Raw genomic sequence first — 15,196 nt, forward strand, 5'->3', positions numbered from 1 at the left:
AGGGCATTGTAAATGGCCCTTAGTTCCAGAATATTTATGTGCAGGGAAGTCTCCTGACTTGACCATAGTCCTTGGAAGTTTCTTCCCTGTGTGACTGCTCCCCAGCCTCGAAGGCTGGCATCCGTGGTCACCAGGACCCAGTCCTGTATGCCGAATCTGCGGCCCTCTAGAAGATGAGCACTCTGCAACCACCACAGCAGAGACACCCTTGTCCTCGGAGACAGGGTTATCAGCCGATGCATCTGAAGATGCGATCCGGACCACTTGTCCAACAGGTCCCACTGAAAGGTTCTTGCATGAAACCTGCCGAATGGAATCTCTTCGTAGGAAGCTACCATTTTTCCCAGGATCCGCGTGCAGTGATGCACCGACACCTGTTTTGGTTTTAGGAGGCCTCTGACTAGAGATGACAGCTCCTTGGCCTTTTCCTCCGGGAGAAACACTTTTCTCTGTTCTGTGTCCAGAACCATCCCTAGGAACAGCAGGCGTGTCGTAGGGACCAGCTGTGACTTTGGAATGTTTAGAATCCAGCCGTGCTGTTGTAGCACTTCCCGAGATAGTGCTACCCCTACCAACAACTGCTCTCTGGACCTCGCCTTTATCAGGAGATCGTCCAAGTACGGGATAATTAAAACTCCCTTCTTTCGAAGGAGTATCATCATTTCCGCCATTACCTTGGTAAAGACCCTCGGAGCCGTGGAGAGACCGAACGGCAACGTCTGGAATTGGTAATGACAATCTTGTACCACAAACCTGAGGTACTCCTGGTGAGGATGGTAAATGGGGACATGTAGGTAAGCATCCTTGATGTCCAGCGATACCATGTAATCCCCCTCGTCCAGGCTTGCAATAACCGCCCTGAGCGATTCCATCTTGAACTTGAATTTTTTTATATATGTGTTCAAGGATTTCAAATTTAAAATGGGTCTCACCGAACCGTCCGGTTTCGGTACCACAAACATTGTGGAATAGTAACCCCTTCCTTGTTGAAGTAGGGGCACCTTTACTATCACTTGTTGTGAATACAGCTTTTGAATTGCCTGTAACACTGCCTCCCTGCCTGAGGGAGTGGTTGGCAAGGCAGATTTGAGGAAACGGCGGGGGGGGAGACGTCTCGAATTCCAGTCTGTACCCCTGAGATACTACTTGAAGGATCCAGGGATCCACCAGTGAGCGAGCCCACTGATTGCTGAAAATTTTGAGACGGGCCCCCACCGTACCTGGCTCCGCCTGTGAAGCCCCAGCGTCATGCTGTGGACTTAGAGGAAGCGGGGGAGGACTTTTGCTCCTGGGAACTGGCAGTATGCTGCAGCGTCTTTCCCCTACCTCTGCCTCTGGGCAGAAAGGACGCGCCTTTAACCCGCTTGCCCCTATTGGGCCGAAAGGACTGTACCTGATAATACGGTGCTTTCTTTGGTTGTGAGGGAACATGGGGTAAAAATGTAGACTTCCCAGCTGTTGCTGTGGAAACGAGGTCCGAGAGACCATCCCCGAACAATTCCTCACCCTTATAAGGCAGAACTTCCATGTGTCGTTTGGAATCTGCATCACCTGTCCACTGCCGAGTCCATAACCCTCTCCTGGCAGAAATGGACATTGCACTAATTTTGGATGCCAGCCGGCAAATATCCCTCTGTGCATCCCTCATGTATGAAAGTGCGTCTTTTATATGCTCTACGTTTAGCAAAATAGTGTCCCTGTCTAGGGTATCTATATTTTCTGACAGGGAATCTGACCACGCAGCAGCAGCACTGCACATCCAGGCTGAAGCTATAGCCGGTCTCAATATAACACCTGTGTGTGTATATATAGATTTCAGGATAGCCTCCTGCTTTCTATCAGCAGATTCCTTCAGGGCGGCCGTATCCGGAGACGGTAGTGCCACCTTTTTTGACAAGCGTGTGAGCGCTTTATCCACCCTAGGGGATGTTTCCCAGCGTGACCTATCCTCTGGCGGGAAAGGGTACGCCATTAGTAACCTCTTAGAAATTACCAGCTTTTTATCAGGGGAAGCCCACGCTTCTTCACACACTTCATTTAACTCTTCAGATGGAGGAAAAGCTACTGGTAGTTTTTTCTCTCCAAACATTATACCCTTTTTTGTGGTACCGGGGGTAACATCAGAAATGTGCAACACATTTTTCATTGCCTCAATCATGTAACGTGTGGCCCTACTGGAAATTACATTAGTCTCATCGTCGTCGACACTGGAGTCAGTATCCGTGTCGACATCTGTGTCAACCATCTGAGGTAGCGGGCGTTTTAGAGCCCCTGATGGCTTTTGAGACGCCTGGGCAGACACAGGCTGAGAAGCCGGCTGTCCCACATTTGGTATGTCGTCAAACCTTTTATGTAAGGAGTCGACACTATCACGTAATTCCTTCCACAGCACCATCCACTCAGGTGTCAACCCCGCAGGGGGTGGCATCACATTTACAGGCAACTGCTCCGCCTCCACATAAGCCTCCTCATCAAACATGTCGACACAGCCGTACCGACACACCGCAAACACACAGGGAATGCTCTGACAGAGGACAGGACCCCACAAAGCCCTTTGGGGAGACAGAGAGAGAGTATGCCAGCACACACCAGAGCGCTATATAACACTGGGATCCCACTATCAATGAGTATTTTCCCTTATAGCTGCTTTTTTATATATCTTATATATATATATATATATATATATATATATATATAATATCTATACTGCGCCTAAATTTAGTGCCCCCCCTCTCTTTTTTACCCTTCTGTAGTATTCAGACTGCAGGGGAGAGCCAGGGAGCTTCCTTCCAGCGGAGCTGTGAGGGAAAAATGGCGCCAGTGTGCTGAGGGAGAAGCCCCGCCCCCTTTTCGGCTGACTTTCTCCCGCTTTTTCTGGAATACTGGCAGGGGTAATTTTACATCTATATAGCCTCTAGGACTATATATGATGTATATTTGCCAGCCAAGGTGTCATATATTGCTCTCAGGGCGCCCCCCCCAGCGCCCTGCACCCATCAGTGACCGAAGTGTGAGGTGTACGAGGAGCAATGGCGCACAGCTGCAGTGCTGTGCGCTACCTTGGTGAAGACCGAAGTCTTCTGCCGCCGATTTTCCGGACCTCTTCGTGCTTCTGGCTCTGTAAGGGGGACGGCGGCGTGGCTCCGGGAACGAACACCAAGGTCGGGTCCTGCGGTCGATCCCTCTGGAGCTAATGGTGTCCAGTAGCCTAAGAAGCCCAAACTACCACCTGTTAGGTAGGTTCGCTTCTTCTCCCCTTAGTCCCTCGCTGCAGTGAGTCTGTTGCCAGCAGATCTCACTGTAAAATAAAAAAAACTAAATATACTTTCTTTCTAGGTGCTCAGGAGAGCCCCTAGTGTGCATCCAGCTCAGCTGGGCACAAGAATCTAACTGAAGTCTGGAGGAGGGTCTTAGTGGGAGGAGCCAGTGCACACCAGTAGTCTAAAAGCTTTCTTTATAGTTGTGCCCAGTCTCCTGCGGAGCCGCTAATCCCCATGGTCCTTACGGAGTCTCCAGCATCCACTTAGGACGTTAGAGAAAAAATAGGATTTTGGTACTTACCAGGTAAATCCTTTTCTTTGAATCCATAGGGGGCACTGGAGTACTCTTGGGATATGGACGGCTTCCGTAGGAACAGCACTGAATATTTAAATTTAGAACACTCCACCCCTCCATATCCCTGAGTACCTCAGTGTTTTTTACTGAGCCGAACAGGAACTATAGAGAGGTTGACAATGGAGTATTCCATATAACATAACGGACAATAACGAAGTTGACACATAACGTTACTGACAACTAAACAGTTGACACCCTGACCAGCACTTGATAATTTGAACCAGTCGGTGAGAGTGTGTTACCATAAGATCCTCAGAACTCACCACAACTAGGTAAAACTGCTCTGGGTGGGCGTCCAGTGCCCCCTATGGATTCAAAGAAAAGGATTTACCTGGTAAGTACCAAAATCCTATTTTCTTTTTCATCCACTAGGGGTCACTGGAGTACTCTTGGGACGTACCAAAGCTTCCCCCGTGGGCGGGAGAGCTGTTTGGCACCTGTAACACTAGGCGGCCAAAGCTAGATGCTGATGCCGCAAACGTATCAAACTTGTAAAAGTGCACAAACGTGTGCACTGAAGACCATGTAGCCGCACGGCAAAGCTGCGTCGTAGAAGCTCCCCGACCAGCTGCCCATGAAGTTCCCACAGAACGTGTGGAATGAGCAGTTACTGATGTAGGCGGCTGTAACCTAGCATGAAGGTAAGCCTGACGTATGGTCAGTTTTATCCATCTGGATAAGGTTTGTTTAGACGCTGGCCAACCCATCTTGGCAGCATCAGAGAGAACAAACAACGTATCCGTCTTACGAACTGAAGACGTTCGGGATACATAAACGCGTAATGCGCGTACCACATCCAGAGTTCCAGAATGTGCTGTTAACACAATAGAACTACTATTGGTTGATTGATGTGAAAAGATGACACTACCTTTGGTAAGAAAGCGGGATTCGTCCGAAGTTCCGCTCTGTCATCATGAAACACCAAATACGGTGACTTGCATGACAAGGCACCCAAATCCGAAACACGCCTTGCCGAAGCTAAGGCTAGAAGAAAAATTGTTTTCCAAGTGAGAAACTTTATATCCACTTGCTGTAAGGGTTCAAAATATGAAGACTGTAAGAAATCTAAAACCAGATTCAAGTCCCATGGCGCTGTAGGCGGAATGAATGGAGGCTGTACTCTGAGGACACCTTGGAGAAAAGTGCGTATAGACGGCAATAGAGCCAATCGTCTTTGAAAGTAAATTGACAAAGCAGATACCTGCACCTTGAGTGTAGATAAACGCAGTCCTCCATCCAACCCTGTTTGTAGAAACAACAAAAGGCGGGTTAACTTGAAAGATGATGTCGGAAACTTCCGAGCTTCACACCAACCTATATAGGCACGCCATATTGTGTAATAATGAGCTGCCGTAACCGGCTTCCTAGCTCGTAACATGGTTGGTATAACAGATTCTGGAATGCCCTCTCTTCTTAAGAGGGCGGTCTCAACAGCCACCCCGTCAAACGCAGCCACGCTAAATCGGGGTAAAGGAACGGACCCTGTTGTAACAGGTCTGGACGTAGTGGGAGCGGCCAAGGATCGTCTGCGAGTAGTCCTTGGAGATCCGAGAACCAAGCTCTCCAAGGCCAATGAGGCGCCACTAGTATGACTGTGACAGACTCTCTTTTGATCCGTTTTAGCACCAGAGGGAGCAACGGAAACGGTGGAAACAGATACACAAGACTGTACGGCCACGCGACAGTGAGAGCATCCACCGCCACTGCCTTTGGATCTCTTGTTCTGGACACATACTGGAACGTTTGGTGATTGTGTCGAGACGCCATCAGGTCCACCTGAGGATAACCCCATCGCTGAACCAACATGTGAAACACTTCTGGATTTAATGCCCATTCGCCTGGATGAAAATCCCGACGACTGAGATAATCCGCTTCCCAGTTGTCCACTCCCGGAATGAACACGGCCGACAATATCACCTGGTGGCATTCCGCCCAATTGAGGATTCGAGCTACTTCCCGCATTGCCATGCGGCTTCTCGTTCCTCCTTGTTTGTTGATGTATGCAACCGCCGTCGCATTGTCTGACTGCACTTGGACAGGCTGAGAGCGAAGCATGTGCACTGCTTGTCGTAGCGCATTGTAAACTGCGCGGAGTTCCAGGACATTTATAGACAGCAATCTTTCGTGATCCGCCCAGAGACCCTGGAGCTGACTATTTTGAATTACCGCTCCCCAACCTCTGAGACTGGCATCCGTAGTTAGAATTATCCAATTCCAGCCTCCGAACCGTCTTCCTGCGGTTAAATTGTGTTCCTTGAGCCACCAGAGCAGAGACACTCTTGCCCTTGGCGACAACCTCACCCTGTGGTGAATCTGCAGATGCGAGCCCGACCACTGGGCGAGCACATTCAGTTGAAATGGACGCGAGTGAAATCTTCCGAACTGAAGCGCTTCGAAAGCTGCCACCATTGTGCCTAAGAGGCGAATGCACAAGTGTACAGACACTGTGCGTGGCTTGAGCACTAACTGTACTAGATGGCGTAGAACTTGTACTTTCTGTTGTGGTAGGTAAATTCTTTGATTGACCGTATCGAGAATCATACCTAGGAATTGAAGGCGTTGAGACGGAATTAGATGTGATTTCTTGAAATTGACAATCCAACCATGGTGAACCAGTACATCGTACGTTAGCAGCGCATGTTGGAGAAGCATCTGTTGAGACAGAGCTTTGATGAGCAGATCGTCTAAATACGGAACTATTGTCACTCCCAGGGATCTGAGATGAGCTATCATCACAGACATCACTTTGGTGAATACCCGAGGCGCTGACGACAGGCCAAACGGTAGAGCCTGAAACTGGTAATGGTTCTGGCGTATTGCAAACCGTAAGAATTTCTGATGAGGCTGCCAAATTGGAATGTGTAAGTACGCATCCTTGAGATCTAGCGCAATCATAAATTCCTTTGGCTCTAAACCCGCAATCACCGAACGCAGAGACTCCATCTTGAATCTGTAGTAAGTTACGTACTGATTGAGACCCTTTAAGTTCAATATTGGTCTGACTGAGCCATCCGGCTTCGGTACCACAAACAGACTGGAATAATAACCCTGACCCTACTGATGTACAGGGACCGGAATCAAAACTGCCGAATCCAGTAGGGACTGAATGGCAATTTGCAGAACCGCCCTCTTGTCGTCCGACAGAGGCAATCCTGTCTTGAAAAACCGCAGAGGCGGAAGACAGTCGAACTCTATTTTGTAACCTTTTAACACTAAATTGCGGATCCACCCATCCGCGGATGTGTGGAACCACGCCAAATGGAACGTCTGAAGGCGTGCTCCCACAATCGGAGAACCGAGATGGCCTGGTAGCCCGTCATGCCACTGGTTTGTCGGTAACCTTAGCGTCCTGGCGACTTGTGTTGGTTTGTTGGAAACCACGTCCACGACCACGTCTAGCAGGCGTGGCTGTTCCTCTGCCACGTCCTCGAAAGGACTGAGGTCTAAAGGATTTGACCTTCTTGATACCGGTGGAGGCAATGGTAAGAAAACAGACTTACCTCCCGTAGCCTCAGCAATCCATGCGTCCAATTCAGGACCAAACAACTTCTTGCCATCGTAAGGCAACGCCTCTATACCTCGTTTGACCTCTGCCTCCGCATGATAAGCACGCAGCCAGAGTGCTCTTCGTTCCGTAACTAGCGACGATGAAATACGAGAAGTGAGTTGACAGACGTCAGACGCTGTACAGAGATACTCTACAGCCTCACTCATTTGATTTGCAAGAAGTATCAGGTTTTCGTCATGTAAAGCAGATTTGAGTTCTGTAATCCATATTATGAGCGCCTTAGTGACCCAGATGCCAACCAATCCAGGTCTCAGCATCACACCTGCTGCTACATACATGGACTTTAGCATAGTTTCTATCTTGCGATCTGAAGGGTCTTTAAGCGTAGTAGCTGCTGGCACTGGTATGGTTAATTTCTTGGTAAGCTTCGACACTGACGAATCAACTATTGGTGGATTCTCCCATGTACATCTTACCGAGTCTGGAAACGGGTAACTAGACTTAAATCTGCGAGGTATAGAAAACCGTTTATCTGGATTCTGTCGTGTTTCTACTAACATCTGATTAAGAGATTCCGAGACAGGAAAACTTATTGGAGTTTTTTGTCGTTTAGTAAATACGACCTGATCATTTGTGAGAGGCTCCTCAGTTTCAGTAAACTTCAGAGACTGACGTACCGCTCTGATGAGATCATCAATGCCGGAACTGTTAAAATCCTCACCATCTGACTCCACTTCGCCCTCCTTACCCTCATCTTGTTCCGTGAGATCTGGCATGGAATCGTCAGAATGCAACATAGCAGAAACTGGAAAATCATAAGACATATGAAATTTATCCCGTTTACCCAAAATGGATTTGGACCTTACGCAAGGCTGAGACGCCTCCGGTAGTTCTGGCGGTCTCACCCTAGACTCAGATCTTGCCGTTTCCCGCTCCTGTCGAGCGGCGGTAAATTCTGATTGTAACCTATCCAGTACATTTACTAACATTTCCCAAGGAGGGTTCAGTGAGGAAATTGGCTGTAAAACTGGAGCAGAAATTGTATTCTGAACCGAATCCACAAAACATACTGTACATGTGGTAGATCCATCAGGTAACACACTGCTACAGACTTTGCAATTATGCTTTTTAGTTTTTGCTGGTGCCTTACTCATTATGGCGACAGACAATACAATACACAAAAACCAGACACTTGCACGACTCAGTAAAATAGTAGTAAGGTGTCTCTATATATATATATATATATATATATATATATATATATATATATATATCTGGCCAAGTGCAGTACACGTGGCCAGTACTATGAAATGTGATCCCAAATTCCCACTAACACCCCTGCGCCTCCGGTGGAGTAGAGATGTAGTACTGGAACGTTCTGGAATCACAGAGGAAGACACAGGAAGCATGGTTAAAAATGGCTGCCATGCTTAACTTATAATCACAGTGCTGGTTACAAGCTTTTGACTGATTATAACCCTGTATGAAATCCTGTGTAAATACCCCTGCAGCCTAGCATCTGCTGTTGCTGCAGTTTTTTCTTATGCCGCTCTATTGCCCCCTTCTTTCTCCGTTTATTGCCCCCCTCCGTGAGGTAATGCCTGCATGCTCTTTCAGATGCAGAGCAGCGGGCAGCGCAGCGTGTGGGGCCGCCAGCGGGTTATCGGGCGCAAAGACAGAGAGCGGATCGTGCTGTGCTGTGAGCCGCGGGAGCCGGGTGAGCAGCGGAAATACAGCGGTGGGGGCCGGAGCAGTAGCGGCCAGAGCAGCAGCGGCGGCCGGCGCAGTGAGCGGGCAGAGCAGCGGCGGCCGGAGCCGTATGAGTGGGGCGAGTAGCGGCGGCGGCCGGAGGCAGTCTGCAGAGTCCCCGGCGCAGTAACAATGTCCCCACACCTCGGGTCGGCAGCAGGAGCTGACCGCCCCGTTCACATACCTTCACTCCTGCAGCTTGTGAGGAGGCTCCGATGGGGCTTCTGCACAAGCGCCGGCCAGCCTGAGCAGGAGGATCTCTGTGTGGCTGTGAGGGAGCTCTTTTAGATAGGACCGACACGCCACTGCTGCTATCAGCAGCTTGCACTATCCCTGACCCTGCCTTTTGGAAGGGGGAAAGGGATGTGTATAAAATATAAAAATATAAAAATAAAAATGAAATATTCAAAGTAATTGTGGACCCAGCCACAAACGAACTGTTGCTATCGAGCACAGAAAAAACACTGAGGTACTCGGGGATATGGAGGGGTGGAGTGTTCTAAATTTAAATATTCAGTGCTGTTCCTACGGAAGCCGTCCATATCCCAAGAGTACTCCAGTGACCCCTAGTGGATGAAAAAGAAATAAAGGCCAATACTTCTCTTGCACCTCATAATTCCACATCAATGTAATAAAACATGAAAATCCCAGCACTAGCAGCAAACATGCTTTGGCTTTCAAGAGTTATTTCATCAGAAGATACATGTGGCAAACTGACACATTAGGTGGATATAGACTTGGCATATCGCTCCACTCTGCAGATCTGATCATCCTCTGTGGGTTCATACAGTGCAGCAGATGGGAGCTGGAGAGGGGGGCAGGAGGTGGCCAGTTTTCACAAAATTCTATTCTTCAGCATTCAAGTAAAATACATTGAACTGTGATTTCATGTGCTCCAAATCGCAGTGCTGTAGTCTGATTGCTGTAATATCTACCGATCTGTCAATTTCGACAGGAGAACAAATCAGAGATGTTGGTCTAGCTATCAGGCCTGGTTCTCAGGCTGCTGAAGTTGGCTAAGTCTTCCCTATAACAAACTCACCTGTAGCCTGTGCATGGAGATGTCTGGCTTTATAAATTTGGCTGTCTGCCCTCTCTCCCGTGAACTGGCTGTGTTGCTCAGCATTGAATCACAGAGTTTCTTAATGTGTTTAACATCAGCTACTTTGCTTAAAGTATCAAGATCTAAGAATGGTCCATGAGCCTCTCGGTATTGAATAATCTGGGCAGACATCCCTCCCTGCAGCACTTTAACCCGCTTCAGCTGCCTCTCTGACACAGTGTTCAACATATGCAAGATTGTGTCTCTCTGCTGTGCTGAATAGGCCTGGTCCATGCTCTCCTCTATCTCCTCGGCCGCAGAGTTTTTCTCCATGGGGATATCCAACTTCCAAAGACATCTTGTACAATGTACAGTCCGTCGTTCCAGTAAATTTATAGCACATGATCGTACAAAGGGACTTCTTCCTGTAAAAGTGGAAGGTGTCGTGGGTGAATTTCTTGAAGGAATTCTGAGGCATGTGATTATGAAATGCATTGTATAAAATAGTTTCATAACAGATGGTTTCAGAAAAACTGGTCAATGCTAACAAATAGGATTCATTTTATGTGGTGGTAACTTTCAAAATGCATGTGATAAAAGAATGGCACTACTATTGTATAGGTCACTAGTTAGACCACACCTTGATATGGGAAACAGTCTTGGGACGACACGGTTAGAAGAGCATTGATAGACGATAGAGGATTCGGAGGTAGGCAACCGCATTAATAAAGATGGGATGGGTACAGTATAGGGACGGGCAAAATTGTGCATTAAATGGCAGGTATGTGTGCAGAACTGTATAGGGATGGGCATCATAGTAGTGCAAGGCTGTGCAGAGCAGTATATGGGGTTGTGTATATACTAAGCAATGCAGAGCAGTATATAGATGGGTATCATACACTAGAGCAAGGCTGTGCAGGGCAGTACATGGGGTTAGTGCACATAGCAGGGTAGAGCAGTATATGGATGGGTATCATACACTAGTGCAGGCCAGTACATGGGGTTAGAGTACATAGCAGTGCAGAGCAGTATATGGATGGGTATCATACACTAGTACAGGGCAGTACATGGGGTTAGTGCACATAACAGTGCAGAGCAGTATATAGATGGGTATCATACACTAGAGCAAGGCTATGCAGGGCAGTACATGGGGTTAGTGCACATAGCAGGGTAGAGCAGTATATGGATGGGTATCATACACTAGTGCAGGCCAGTACATGGGGTTAGAGTACATAGCAGTGCAGAGCAGTATATGGATAGGTATCATACACTAGTACAGGGCAGTACATGGGGTTAGTGCACATAACAGTGCAGAGCAGTATATGGATAGGTATCATACACTAGAGCAAGGCTATGCAGGGCAGTACATGGGGTTAGTGCACATAGCAGGGTAGAGCAGTATATGGATGGGTATCATACACTAGTGCAGGCCAGTACATGGGGTTAGAGTACATAGCAGTGCAGAGCAGTATATGGATAGGTATCATACACTAGTACAGGGGAGTACATGGGGTTAGTGCACATAACAGTGCAGAGCAGTATATAGATGGGTATCATACACTAGAGCAAGGCTATGCAGGGCAGTACATGGGGTTAGTGCACATAGCAGGGTAGAGCAGTATATGGATGGGTATCATACACTAGTGCAGGCCAGTACATGGGGTTAGAGTACATAGCAGTGCAGAGCAGTATGTGGATGGGTATCATACACTAGTACAGGGCAGTACATGGGGTTAGTGCACATAACAGTGCAGAGCAGTATATGGATGGGTATCATACAGTACTAGTGCAAGGCTATGCAGGGCAGTACATGGGGTTAGGACACAGCAGTGCAGAGCAGTATATAGATGGGTATCATACACTAGAGCAAAGCTGTGCAGGGCAGTACATGGGGTTAGTGCACATAGCAGTGTAGAGCAGTATATGGATGGGTATCATACAGTACTAGTGCAAGGCTATGCAGGGCAGTACATGGGGTTAGAGTGCATAGCAGTGCAGAGCAGTATATGGATGTGTATCATACACTAGGGCAGGGGGGCAGTATATGGGGTTAGTGCACATAACAGTGCAGAGCAGTATATGGATGGGTATCATACAATACTAGTGCAGGGCAGTACATGGGGTTAGGGTACATAGCAGTGCAGAGAAGTATATGGATGTGTATCATACACTAGGGCAGGGGGGCAGTACATGGGGTTAGTGCACATAACAGTGGAGAGCAGTATATGGATGGGTAATGGATGGATATTATACACTAGTGCAGGGCAGTACATGGGGTTAGAATACATAGCAGTGCAGAGCAGTATATGGATGTGTATCATACACTAGGGCAGGGGGCAGTATATGGGGTTAGTGCACATAACAGTGCAGAGCAGTATATAGATGGGTATCATACAGTACTAGTGCAAGGCTATGCAGGGCAGTACATGGGGTTAGTGCACATAACAGTGCAGAGCAGTATATGGATGGGTATCATACAGTACTAGTGCAAGGCTATGCAGGGCAGTACATGGGGTTAGTGCACATAACAGTGGAGAGCAGTATATGGATGGGTAATGGATGGATATTATACACTAGTACAGGGCAGTACATGGGGTTAGAATACATAGCAGTGCAGAGCAGTATATGGATGTGTATCATACACTAGGGCAGGGGGGCAGTACATGGGGTTAGTGTACATAGCAGTGCAGAGCAGCATATGGATGGGTATTAAACACTAGTGCAGGGCAGTACATGGGGAAGAGTACATAGCAGTATATGGATGTGTATCATACACTAGGGCAGGGGCAGTACATGGGGTTAGTGCACATAACAGTGCAGAGCAGTATATGGATGGGTATTATACACTAGTGCAGGGCAGTACAAGGGGTTAGAGAACATAGCAGTATATGGATGTGTATCATACACTAGGGCAGGGCAGTACATGGGGTTAGGGCACACAGTAGTGCAGAGCAGAATATGGATGTGTATCATACACTAGGGCAGTGTTGTACATGGGGTTAGGGCACATAGCAGTGCAGAGCAGTATATGGATAGGTATCATACACTAGTGCAGGGCAGTAAATGGGGTTAGTGCACATAGCAGTGCAAAGCAGTATATGGATGTGTATCATACACTAGTGCAGGTGGGCAGTACAAGGGGTTAGTGTACATAGTAGTGCAGAGCAGTATATGGGGTTAGTGCACATAGCAGTGCAAAGCAGTATATGGATGTGTATCATACACTAGTGCAGGTGGGCAGTACAAGGGGTTAGTGTACATAGTAGTGCAGAGCAGTATATGGATGTGTATAATACACTAGGGCATGGCAGTACATGGGGTTAGAGTACACAGCAGTGTAGAACAGTATGTGGATGGGTATCATACACTAGTGCAGGGCAGTACATGGGGTTAGTCATAGCTCCCACCATGACCCTCTCCAGGAAGGACAGAATGCTCTGCTCCTGGACTTTCCTCTTAATGTATGATTGCCATTACCTATGCTGAAACGCCTTTCTTATCCATGATTATCCTGTTCAACACAGGTGCCAGCAATCATACATTAAGAAGAAAGTCCAGAAGCAGAGCATTGTGTCCCTCCTGGAGACGGTCATGGGGGGAGGTATGGAGTTAGTGCACATAGCAGTGCAGAGCAGTATATGGATCTGTACCATACACTAGTGCATGGCAGTACATGGGGTTAGAGCATACTTGCCTACCTGACCCTCTCCATGAGGGAGAAAATGCTCTGTTCCTGGACTTTGCTGGTAATGTATGATTGCCATCACCTGTGGTGAGCTAGTTAATTGATAAGAAAGGTGTTTCACCACAGGTGATGGCAATCATACATTACCAGCAAAGTCCAGGAACAGAGCATTTTCTCCCTCATGGAGAGGGTCAGGTAGGCAAGTATGGGTTAGAGTACATAGCAATGCAGAGAATGGTATCACATATATTAGGACAGGACTGTACTGAGCAGTATAGAAGTTACGTAAATTGTTACCGGCACTAAACAAGGACTGTACGAAAGTGAACATGGAAGCAGCAGGCAACAGCTTTCCGAGCAGCAGCTTAATGACCTCATACGGTCATGTGACCGGCCTGCTTAGTGACGTTCACATCATATGACTTTCAGCTCGGTATGTGAGGTCTGGTGGTGCCGTGCTGCTGCTGCTGCTGCTGCGTGTCGGGCGGCTGTGGTGGTGATGATGCGGCATGAGTGATGTGACTGCTAGCCGGTTAAGTTGTGTCTATGTTGCCTTCGTTTGCATGAAGAGAATCTAGACGCTACCTAGCCGGTTAGACTACACTGGTAGTTACCTCTGACACTGCGTGTTTTCTGTGTGCTGCTGGTTATTACACGGTGTGGGGTGACTCCATGTTGAGTTAAAGTGCCCGCTGTCACTAGTTTCCATACTCGGGGTGGTGGTGGCGTTACAGGAGAAGATACATGGGTGACTGTCCTGCTTGCTATGCTCGTGTGCAGCCTAAACGTCGATGGTTAGTTACCGATGGTGGTAAACAATCGATGGCTCATCACTATTCAGTATCTGTCATCGGGTGTGGTATTGAAAGTCGACAATGTCTAGGTCGACATGTTCTAGGTCGACAGGTCAAAAGGTCGACATGAGTTTTTAATGTCATTTTGGTGTCGTTTTCTTCGTAGAGTGACCGGGAACCCCAATTAGTGCACCGCGTCCCCTTGCATGGCGAGCGAATGGTGCCTTCGCTCCGCTACCGCTTCGCTCGGCACAGATTACCGTTCCAATCGTAGTCCACGTGGATCGTTAAGTATGAAAAGGTTCAAAAAAAGAAAAAAATTGTGAAAAACTCATGTCGACCTTTTGACCTGTCGACCTAGAACATGTCGACCTAGTTACTGTCGACCAATAGTGGTCGACCTAGACATTGTCGACCTAGTTACTGTCGACTTTCCATCCGGATCCCGCTCCATCGAAGGTCCTCTCCTCACTATTCAGAATCAATTCAACTATTCAGTTGGTAGTATTTGTTGTGGAGGAAGGTGATTGGTATGAATGGTAGCATGAAAGGGGCTGATTGTGAGAGAGAATGAGGGTGGTGGGTTGATGTAAGATGAGTATGTAGTGTTGGAAGTTGGTTCTGAGTCGAGAAGGGAAGAAGAGGGTGGTTTCTTCAAAAAGTGAAGAGGTTCCTGGAAAGGAAAATAAAATGAATGCCCTTATTATTTATCAATGAGTGATAAATTTCACTGTGAGTGATAAAATTGCAGCAGCCAATCAGCTCCTAACTTCCATGTCACAGGCTGGGTTTGAAAAAATAAG

At 47.7% G+C, this 15,196-nt stretch overlaps 1 protein-coding gene across 2 annotated transcripts in view; it reads right to left on the bottom strand.

Moving 5' to 3' along the window:
• The window catches only part of TEFM (transcription elongation factor, mitochondrial), a 50,311-nt gene extending 35,822 nt beyond the window's left edge, over window positions 1-14,489 (bottom strand). The window contains exons 1-2 of one of the 2 annotated variants that reach the window (XM_063960877.1): window positions 14,403-14,489; window positions 9,915-10,339 (exon numbers count right to left, since the gene is read on the bottom strand). In XM_063960877.1, the coding sequence (XP_063816947.1) occupies window positions 9,915-10,339; window positions 14,403-14,430 (453 nt within the window). In that variant the 5' untranslated portion in view covers window positions 14,431-14,489. Of the gene's footprint in view, window positions 1-9,914; window positions 10,340-13,896; window positions 14,005-14,402 lie in introns of those variants that run through there. The other variant, XM_063960876.1, reaches the window with a different exon arrangement.
• Between the last annotated feature and the right edge of the window lie 707 nt (window positions 14,490-15,196).

The sequence above is a fragment of the Pseudophryne corroboree genome, chromosome 3 (genome assembly GCF_028390025.1).
Source record: "Pseudophryne corroboree isolate aPseCor3 chromosome 3, aPseCor3.hap2, whole genome shotgun sequence".
Classification (NCBI taxonomy): domain Eukaryota; kingdom Metazoa; phylum Chordata; class Amphibia; order Anura; family Myobatrachidae; genus Pseudophryne; species Pseudophryne corroboree.